General features: G+C 48.6%; 1 protein-coding gene across 2 annotated transcripts in view; it reads left to right on the forward strand.

The window, feature by feature from the left end:
- Nucleotides 1-10,431, forward strand: part of CLMN (calmin) — a 117,119-nt gene extending 106,688 nt beyond the window's left edge. For both annotated transcript variants that reach the window (XM_059059312.2, XM_067027825.1), the window contains one exon: nucleotides 792-10,431. In XM_059059312.2, coding sequence (XP_058915295.1) covers nucleotides 792-960 — 169 coding nt within the window. In that variant the 3' untranslated portion in view covers nucleotides 961-10,431. The remainder of the gene's footprint in view (nucleotides 1-791) is intronic.
- The last annotated feature ends 362 nt before the right edge of the window (nucleotides 10,432-10,793 follow it).

Here is a 10,793-nt window from a genome sequence, read left to right on the forward strand (position 1 = left end):
GACCCCGAGAAGCCCCAAATGACCCTGAGAAGCTTACACTCTGGGTTCTACAAATGCATCTGCAAGCAGAGGCCCCCAAGCCCAACTGCAATCAGATTATGGCTTCTGACCCTTTCCTGTCACCACCGCACAGTCCCTTTCTGGGCTTTCTCCACCAGGCAAAACTAAAATGTCACTTTAGCACTACCTTCTGTTGAAATAAGAGAAGAAAGATACATTTGACCAAAATCTGGTAATTATTTGCAAGGTTAGATTCCAAAAACAAAACCAAAACTTGGTGGTACGGAGGTGTGCCTTTTTGTTGCTGATGGCTGTTTTTAAATGATCTGTCATCAGGGAACCTCCGATTCTTTCCTTAGATTCCTTAGGAAGTCCCCTCTATTCCTAGGGAGGAACAAAGAGCCATCAGCTTCTAACTCTGCATTAAGGGCACTGCGGTGTGAGGGAGAGCATCCTGGACTGGGTGTAGACCTGGTCCAGGTCCCAGCTGTATCACAAAGTCATTTATGGCCTTGAGCAAGCCCCCCTCCGGGCCCCTCTCCATGAGGCTCAGTATATGCCCCTCTGCAGAACGGGGCCAACAGCTCCTCCCTCTTGGCGCTGTGAAGATGAACTGAGTGGGTTTGAAAGCTCCAAGCACCCCCGGACCCAGCCCTCCGCCTGGTTCTGCACCTCACTGGGAAGCCCTCAGCTCTCCAGCTGGGCAGTGAGGCCGGAGTACAGAGAGGGAGGGGGCTCCACTGGGCTGGGGACCCACTTGTGACTGCCTTGGTGTGTCTCCCCTCCTGCAGGAAGGCCAACAACTCGGGCGAAGCCAGGCTGCAAGAGATCCACAGCCCACAGAGCGACTCGCTGATGCAGTTCGTCCGGCAGGCAGACGTGATATACTTTACCCTCTTCCTCTGGCTCCTGGTTTACTGCCTGCTGCTCTTCCCCCAGCTGGACATCAGCGGACTCTGATGCGTGCGTCTGCATAATAAAAAGACAGGATCCTGGCCAGGGGTGGGCAGTCTTCTTACTTCCTTTTACTGCCTGTTCTGGATGGGGCACTTCTGCAGATGGTGGAGGGCCTCCGAGGAAACTTAAGACTCCCTCTCTCCACTTTTCTTTTTCATGTTTCCTTTTTCTCCTGTAAGTCCTAAGCACGCTTTTCTCTTTGGCTATGGACTCAACACTCAGGTGTGTGGCCAGACCCTTGGGTGCGTCTGTTTGCGTGCCTTGCTCTGTCAGGTATTAAGTTTTGTGACTAATACTCATAACTGGGTCTTAGCTCGCCCCACGTGCTGGTTTTTAAGGTCCCAGATGGACCTGAGTTTCTCGCCTCGCAATGAGAAATAGGATGGATGCCTCAGGAAGACCCCCACTGGGAAGAGAACTGCCCTACTTTCCTCTGAGAGGGGAGTCTGAGTGGAGGTGCTGGGGGTCCGCGCACCTGTTGTGGTCTGGTGATTGGTCGTTTTCTTTGGGGGGATATCAGGGCAGCCCGGAGCTGCCGGGTCCAGCAATGGGCATCCATGAACGGCAAAGTTCGAGGAAAGTGAAGGCTAGGTCGTGAGCTGCAGTGCACGTTTGTTCACCCTCGTTTTCTTTTTTTTGTGGGGGGCATGCATTTTAATTTTGCTTTTACATTGATTGAACTGAGGTAAAGCTGTGATTTTCAAACCTTTCCCACCTGTGGAATCCTCCTTTCAAGTGGATTCCCAGGGGCCAGCCTAGTTGCTACATGAAAAGTAGAGCTTTGGCTGACACAGGGCAAGGCGTGGGATCCCTCTCGCTTTGCCCAGGCAGCTCCCAGCTTCCGCTCGTGCCTCCTGAGGCATCTGTGCTGGTACCCAAGGCCCCGCAGGGCACTGTCAAAAAAAAAAAAAGCCCCCGAGAGCCCCGAGGAGGAATGCTGAAGTGGCCTGGCTGAGAATGAGTTCCGACTGATGTTAGAGCAGGAAGTGGTCCAGCATGTTCCTGCTCCGAGAGAGCTTTTGTGCACACCTGCCTCAGAGTGCGAGTCTTAGCACGGGCATCTTTTGTGGTCAGTCATGATGGGTTTCTTGAAAAGGAAAAGGGTTTCTGGAAAGCACCCTGAGAAGTAACCAGAACAGGCAGGTGGTGAGAGGACAGAGGCATCCACCTGCCCTTCCTTCTTCTTTCTGCCCTGGGCTCCCTCTGCTCCCTGCTTCCTGTCAAGATGCAGGCCATGCGTCCCTGTGTATTACTTCCTCCTTCCATTGTCCTCCCCCTCAGAAAGCGTGGATATGGTGGGACTTATAAAACCACAGCCTATTAGGTCAGGAGAGGCATTCAGACAGCATCTCCTCTGCTGAACCCAGAGAGGCAGAGCTGGTTGACCAAGATCACACAACCAACCAGGAGCGGACTTGCAAGTGTACCCAGGCCACCTGATGCCCCATCCAGAGCTGTCCCCTCTTCTGGGAACTTCCATTGGGCCCATGAGTGTCCTGGAAAAAAAAATAATAAAATGAATAGATAAGAATGTCCTCATTTAAACAAAACCAAAATTTTTAGGTCAACCACCGACCTTTGTTTTTTCTCGTGTTTTTCCCATGAGGAAGTTTTGTTCACTTTCAGGCTCATTGCCTGTTCCTTCTGGAATACCCTCGACAGCTCTAACAGCTTGTCAGCTGACACACCAGCTTTGTTGTTACTCCAGGAATCATGCTTCTCTCTCAGCAAGGCAGGGATTTGCTTATTTCAAGCAGGGGGTCTCAAGTTTACAGAATTCCAGCATGGCCAAAAGAATCGATGTATCGCATTTGAGTCAATGACAGCCAAAGCCTGGCCTCTAACCCACTCTGGCTATAGGCTGCTTTCTCTCCACGAACGAATCTAAGCCTTCCCAGCTGAAAGCTCTTGGGAGTTTGGAGCGATTCCATCTCGAAGGCCTAGTGTCCCATGGAAAATGAGCTAATTAGTGAGCTCCCTGGCATCACTGAAAGCTGAAAGGTACAGATAATAAAAGATTATGTATGTGATATTTTATAACCCTGGACACCATGCAGTCCTCACCTAAATTAGATGCTTGAAAAGCCAGGGAAGAGCTGACCCGAACGTTAATCATTTCATTTTACGGGTCTAGACCTTGTTCAGAAAAGTCTCTGCAGGTTTCTTCTCTCACCCATTACAGAGTATAATGTTGTTTAAAACCATCTACTGGCAAGATGGCTGAAAGGCATTTGGTTCAGGGTGGCAGCAAACTGATTTTTTTTAAAAAGAAAAAAAAAATAAATCTCACATGATTACAGGCGTGTGTGAAAGAAGTCAGATATAGAAGGTGGGTAAGAAGCCTGGAGGACAAACCACTCCATGGCTTCTATTTAAGCATTTATTTTTAATTCTTATCCAAGTAATACATGTTCATAGTTTAAAAAGAAACAAATACGATAAGATTTTTAATGAAAACTAGCACTCCCCTATGGGTTGCTCTCTAGAAGTAACACTTTCACCTCTTTTAGCTGTTTCTTCTAATATTTACCTTCTCATTTCTACATAACATGCTTATACTTCTTTTATTTAAAAAATTAATCTAGAAACATCTACTGGCTTCCTACTGTGGTAGAGAAGGATTTTGCTCTTACCCATACCATGCTTTGTTTTTCCAGTGTAGTTAGATGTGTTACTTGGTACATCTCTCTTCATTGTGGGCATATGAGGACTGTTTACTTGTGAGCCAAGTAGTGTACTATAGTTACACGTCCTTTCTCGTCATATTTTTTCTCCCTCCTGGATGGTGATGATTGATGATGATGATTTTGGTGTGGCACATTCCTCAGTAACTTTCTTAGAAAAGAACCTGGGAAGTAAATATTATTGTAAATATTTTGAGATCTTACGTAACTTAAAATATCCTTATGCTGCCCTTACCCAGGTGTAGCTGGATATAGAATTGTGGGTGGAAAATAATACCCTCCCACCACCCCCTATCGTGGTTGTTGAGATTCCCGATGCCATTCTGATTCCCAGGCCTTTCGCTGTGACTTGGGTTTCTCCACCCTCCCAGGAAACATTTAAGATCCCTTCATTCTTAGTGTTCTGAACTGTCCTGATGGTGTTGTACCCTTGATGGTGTACCTCGTGCTGGGTTCTCATGAGAAACTTCTTAAATTTTCTTGTAATTGTTTACATTCTTTCTTTCTGTACCACCTGTTGTTCCCATGTTGGACTTCCCAGGCTAGACCTCTAATATTTTTTTATCTTTTCTATTTCTCATCTCTTAATTTTTTTTTGGATCTGCTTTCAAAGGTAGTTATTTAGCTTTATCTTCTCAATATACCTGATGAATGTTTTATGAATTTTTAATTTCCAAAACATTTTATAGTGTCCTGTTCTTGTTTCATGGGTGCAGAACTTATTTCTCTGTGGACGTTCATGGTAGTGGGGTTTGGGGGAAGTTCTGTTCTGCTCTCTGTTTTGCCTTTATTTCCTCTAAGCTCCCTTTCTCTTAGTCACACTCTCTTTCACGTGACAAGTTTTCTTCAGATATCTAGTGATGCTGTGGATCGGTTCGTGTGTGAGAATGATACATCACAAAATGGATAGGAAGTTCTGTGCGTCAGCTGGTGGATTTTTCTGTAGGGCCACCAGGTGGGCATCTGGACTCCTCATGGGAGGACCACACATATCAATATTTGCCGGTCTTTTCTCATTGTGTTTCTTTAGAGATATTTCCGCTTCTCTCCTGCCTGAGATAAAGGGACATACGCAGAGCTGCTGCTAGCCTATGCGGGGCCCTCATGCAATTTCAAAACGGGCGTTCCCTCTGAGTGGATGGATGACTTGGAAACAGGTGCCCCTCTGAGCAGAAGCCACCCATGGGCGCTTGGCCAAACTGGCAGAAGGCACCTTTTGCCTCTTTCTCCGGGGAAAGGCTCGAGGAGCAAGAGTAAGGGCTAGATTTTAGCTCGCAATCGCCCCCTTAACCAAGCACCTTTGCGCCGTGCACGGACTGGAGGGCCGTACCCGGAGATGCCGGCACACATCTGAGTGCCCGCCTCCGGGCTCTGAGCTGGCATCTCGTCGCAGTCGGCGTGCAGACTCGCTGAATCGCTCCCGCCTCGCTGTGCCTCGTGTCCCTGGGTTAGAGCTCCTCCGCTTCCCCGCGAGGAGCAGGCTGTGGGCGCTGCTGGGCGCTGGCGTCTCTCCTCCGCACGGGCGGTGCGTGGTGTCGGCGTTGCTCGGCCCTGCCCCCGTCTCCCGCAGTCCTGCCCCTGCAGTAAATGGGGTGGCATCTCTCGCCTGCTGTCATCTCCTCTTCATCCCTTGGTCTTTATGATTCCATCACTTCCATTCCTTTGCTCTTATTTCCCTGGGGTTTCACCAGCGAAGACACCATCTTGAATGGCGGGTCCCACGTTTGCTCTCTCCCTGCTTGTTAGGTGGCTCGCTGCGCTGTGGACGCGCTTGTGAACGTGCCCGGAGTCCCGCTGAGCCGTGGTCTGCGGGTGCCTTCCCATAATGCTGGGCCAGGTGAGGAGAGGCGAGAGAGCTCCCGGGGCTCCCCCTGGATGCCCCAGTACAGACAGGACTCTCCTTCCTTCCCTCCTTTCCACCTCCTGCCCAGACACAACTATCTTAGAGCTCCTGCCCCCCGCCAGCGTCTAGGAGTCATGCCCTTTCTAGGTTTTCTTTGCCACCGTCACTTCACTGGGAAACAGGTAGTGTCAGCCAGCGACCAAACTGGCAGCTCCCTCTGTGGGATGGCTGTTTGGAACTTTGTGAGCAGTTCCTCCTGGCCGAGCCCGGCCTCTGTAGGGAGTGGGGCTCCCACCAGGACTGGGAACCAGGGAGTACCCCACTCCGTGCCCCCCCGAAGCCACAGGGCGCAGGCTGCTTCTCCCTTTCTGGGGTTCCGCGGAGTTTCCCCAGCTCTCTCTTCCCCTTCCCACGCAGTAGCCTGCTCTTTGTGAGGGTCGGACTCATAGGAGGCAGAAGACTTGGAGGCTGCCTGCCTGTGGAGTCGATCTTCATAAATGATAGGTTATTTGATAGCCTTAGGGATCACGTAAGGGTCTAGTGCCTCATTTCAGAAATGCGAAAACTGACGATCAGGAAGGACAAATGACTAGTCACACTGCTAGTTAGTGCCCTCGGGAGGGACGTCTGGATGCCAAGTTTTCTACAGTACTCCAGCCTCCAGTCGCTGCAGCTAAACTGCACCTCCCTCGTCACCAGGGTCTCAGAGCATCACAGAGCTGATGTCTCAAACACGAGCCAGAGGAAACAAGGAAGGAATGTATCTCTGAATATCAGAATTCATGGTGGCTTCTTTGTTAAGAATTGTTCTCTTTCCGTGGTCGTGTCATTGGAGAGCAGTCCTGTGACACACTCCTTCATGCAAGCTCGGTTTTTCTTAACTCTCCAGAAGGCCCACTGCTGTTTGGAGCCACGGCCTCTCTTTCCTTTTGGCTTGGAGACCTTCCCAGCAATTTCTGTTCACGTCCTCAAGTCCCCGAGGTGGTCTATGTGGGAGTTTCAGATCAACGTGACTCCTCAGAACCTTCCCAGTGATACTCTGGCCAGGAAACAAGAGCCCACGAAACCCTCCGGGTCCAGATGTGTTATTTCTCTTGCCCTGCCATTGCATCACCTCTGCTGAAACCGCCTTTGGGGAGAGACTGAACGTCTTGGGGCTGCAGCTGCCGTCTGGAGTCCCCACCGAATAGCAGGCTCTTCCTCCGGCCCGTGCAGCTGCTCTCAGGATGAAGGCCTTGACCTGGGCTGAGCAGCTGGAGGCTGAGAGCTGGCGTGAGTGATAACTCGCTTATTTGCTGGAAATGGCTGCGGAGTTTGCCTGAGCGGTTAGCCGGTGTCAGGGAGCCAAGAAATGAGATACGGGTTCTTTGCTGGATGTTGAGTCCCGTAGATCTTTTCGGCTCTGCCTCTTGTCAGGCACCTTGTTGAGGAACAATAGTCAGCACAGGGAAGTGAGCCCAATACACGTGAAGCGTGGACTCTGCACGTATTGCACCCGGAATCTTCCATCCCCATCTCATGCAGACCCCGTGGCTTCAGGCTCCAGGTGAGCCCTGGCCCTGCTTGCTCTGACGTGTGATGGCACCACAGTGACCTGCAAGCCTTCAAAGTCCTCCACCCCTCGTGGGCGCGACCGGCTTGGGAAGGGGCAAAGGCCTGGAGGCTCTGAGCCCCTCCTTCCCTAGGGTCAGCAGAGGTCAGCAGAGTTCCGGGGCCCCTGTGACTCTTGTGGAATTGCCGGACCCCTCAGCGGCGGGAAGACCGACTTAGGTGCTTATAATTCGTTCTGAGAACCTTGATGAAAACCCAGCCCTGGGCTGTAGCACCAACAAGCCAGAAAAATATCCTCGTTTCTGGGAAGGAGACAGCCAGTATTTTACGCTGTTTGACCACATGGCTTTAAATACACACACCACTCAATGATCTACCGCCCTGATCCCCCTGCTAACTTCAAGATCCCTGACACTTAGGTGTCAAGGCCAGCTTTCACCTAGCAGGAATCTCTTTAACTGAAACTTCCCCCCCCCCACCACCCCTTTCTTTTTATCACTCCCTTCGCCCTTCTCCAGGAGGTTGTATGGAATAGGGGAAGAGGGCAGGTTCAGGAATCAGCCAGATCTAGGTTCAGGTCCCAGCTGTGTCTCCAGCTATCTGGATGACCGGGCAAATTACCTCTCTGAGCACCTGTGCAGAATCAACACTCAGTACGTATTTGCTGAGTGAATAATAGCTTCCCTGTGAGCTTGTTACAATGTCGTAAAATGCTCAGTAGCTCCCTGTCTGCATGAACCTCCTCGCCGAGCTTTGACTAGACGTCCTTTCAGTTCGTTCACTTTACCATCGCTTCTTCTAGCCTCTCTCCAATCCACCTCCATCTTGCCAGCTGCTCTCTCAAACCTAGCTCATGCCTTTTACAAGAGGAAGCCGAAGCCAGCGTGCACCCGCGGACTCACTGGACCCTTAACAACCATCACGGGAGGCGGTTCTTGCAGAGAGGAAGCTAAAACACAAGAAGGAAAGATAACAAGGTCACAGAGCTGGCAAGTGGCAGAGCCGTGATCATAGGGCTCTTCCTTCCAGACGTTGATTTCCACCCTAGACTTTGCTGCTTAGAAAGTAAGTCATGCCTTAATGTGGTTCGCATTGTTGGTGACTTTGACCTAGTTGGCAAGCGTGGGTGGGAATCTCAGAGTTGGGCGGGTTTAGCAGTCGCATTGCAAACCCTCACCTGGTGTTCTTCCCCTTCCCAAGTTTCTGCGTACTTTGACCCCCACCCCATATCAACACTGCTTAAATATCTCCTTCATCCTCATTTGGTAAAAATGACTAATATTGTTCATCAACTCTACTTCAATTAAAAAATAAATTAAAAGATGTTTAAATGCCTGAGGACACCCCAAGTTCAGGTTTTAAGCTAAGGTTGCAAATTGACAACCAAAATGACTGCGTCTAAAGGGCCTTTAACAGCATAACCTCAGTGTCTAACATCCAAGATGGAATGACTTTCATTAATGCCCCCAGGTAGTCTCTCTTCGCTTCTTCTCACACGTGCTTTTCAGGGTGGAAGTGAGGCTTCCCCCTTCAAAAAGCAAATCTCACTGTGCCGGGTAGAGCACATGTAAAACAGGGATGAGACCGTGGATTACTTGGAAGTTAGAACTGGTCGGCCTATGAGATAGGAATCATTATTTTTCCTTGGTTTTGAATTGAAAAGTTGTGATTTTTGCATTGTTGCAGAAAGGAATAGAAAAGTGTCTATTAATAGGTTTGTTTTCCATTTGCAAAAGTTCAGACTTCTTTTAGACCCACCGGAAGTCCGTAATAGCCTATTCTCTGCAAGACTTTGCTATGAGGACAGCCGCAACATGCCTGCATTCCTAAATGTCATGCACGGATTGAAACACTTTGTTTTAAAAAAATAATAATTTATTTATTTTTGGCTGCATTGGGTCTTCGTTGCTGCGCACGGGCTTTCTCTAGTTGTGGTGAGCGGGGGCTACTCTTCGTTGCGGTGCGCGGGCTTCTCATTGCGGTGGCTTCTCTTGTTGCGGAGCACGGGCTCTAGGCACACGGGCTTCAGTAGTTGCGGCACGCGGGCTCAGTAGTTGTGGCTGGCGGGCTCTAGAGTGCAGGCTCAGTAGTTGTGGTGCACGGGCTTAGTTGCTCCGCGGCACGTGGGATCTTCCTGGACCAGGGCTCGAACCCGTGTCCGCCGTATTGGCAGGCGGATTCTTAACCACTGTGGCACCAGGGAAGTCCCTGAAACACTTTTTAAAAGGAAACTCTGGGGACTTCCCTGACTGTCCAGTGGTTAAGACTCCGCCTTCCAATGCAGGCGGCGCGGGTTCGATCCCTGGTCGGGGAACTAAGATCCCACATGCTGCACAGTATAGCCAAAATTTTTTTTTAAAAAAGGAAACTGAAAGTGTCTGTAACCTAGAGAGTTGACATTATTCCAAAGTAGGATAGCACTGGCCTGGTCATCAGGACCCCAGGTCCTAGCTCCGGCCCACCTGCTGTGACACCGTGAATAATTCATTTACCTCTCTGGGTGGAAAGGTGGGAGACCTCTTTTTAAAAGTCTTTCCTAGGTTTAAAAATCCAAAGGTTAGCAAATTAGGTTTTTTTTTTTTTTTTAAATCTCAGTAAGTGGCCTGTTTGCTTAGAATAAATGCACCTCTGCGTTTGTAAGTGAATTCCCAAGCTTAGAGCATGGCTTCCGGCTTTAGTATCTGAGAAAGGCGCCTTTGGAAAGGGTTTGGTAAAATAAAAGGTAGTCTGTTGCAGGTGTGGGGTGAACGTTTGGAGTAGAACGTGGGAGATCTGCTTCCTAGGACTCCCAGAACTAAACTGGTCGCCTTAAATTAAGTCAGCATCCGAGGCAATTTTCTTGGATTCTTTGAAATTCACAAGTTCAGCTGCAGGCATATATAGATGTAAACAACTGGACCTTTCTATCCTTCCCATCTTTTTCCCCCGTCCCTTCATAGACTCAAAATAGATAGGCACAGAAATTCCACTCGAATCAGAGGCTGCTTGCATTCTAGCACTGGATCCCTGAAGCCAAAGTCTGGCATGTTTGTATAGAATGTCCCTGGGGTGGGAGTGGGCCTGGGGGAAGGGGTGCCATGAAGCAGAGACCCTGTCTCCTTGAAATTGCACCCTAAGTTAGCTACCTGCATCACTTCACTTGCGTTGGTGTTGGTAACGTCAGCCAAAGACAAAGAGTAAAAGGGGAAGGATGGTTGTTCCCTACCCTACATGGTCAGGACCAATTATTAAACCTGGAAGCAGGAGTTTGTTCAAAGCGCATTGTATTGGATGATGATAGGTATTTATTTTTTCAAGGTCTGTAATACGTTTAACAGATTTAATGCTACAGTTTCTTGTAATGTCATGGCAGGACTTAATTGATAACGTCTGAATATTTTTACTGAGAGCTCTAAGAGAACTATTGAAAAAAAAGCAAAATGTTATTTTGTAGTACAAGAACTATTTTGTCTATTTAGTACATACATAGCTGTAGCTTTGTAAAAAAAGGTATCTTTGTAAAAAAAATTGTATGAACATGCACTCTTATTTATTGACTATTGTAAATGAAGATATAAATGACTATTTGCATAATTTATACCTGTGGGAAATTAACTGGAGTATTTGTTATTTGACTGTTTTCTATTAAGGACTATTAGGCTTGGTGCTATGATGAATGGTCTTGTAAAATTACATGTAACCTTAAGAAAAATTTTGAGTATAAATTTCATGAATTGACCAGCTCATTGATAATTCTTATTTCCATGTATGTTCACGCC

The sequence above is a fragment of the Kogia breviceps genome, chromosome 3 (assembly GCF_026419965.1).
Source record: "Kogia breviceps isolate mKogBre1 chromosome 3, mKogBre1 haplotype 1, whole genome shotgun sequence".
NCBI classification, from domain to species: Eukaryota; Metazoa; Chordata; class Mammalia; order Artiodactyla; family Physeteridae; genus Kogia; species Kogia breviceps.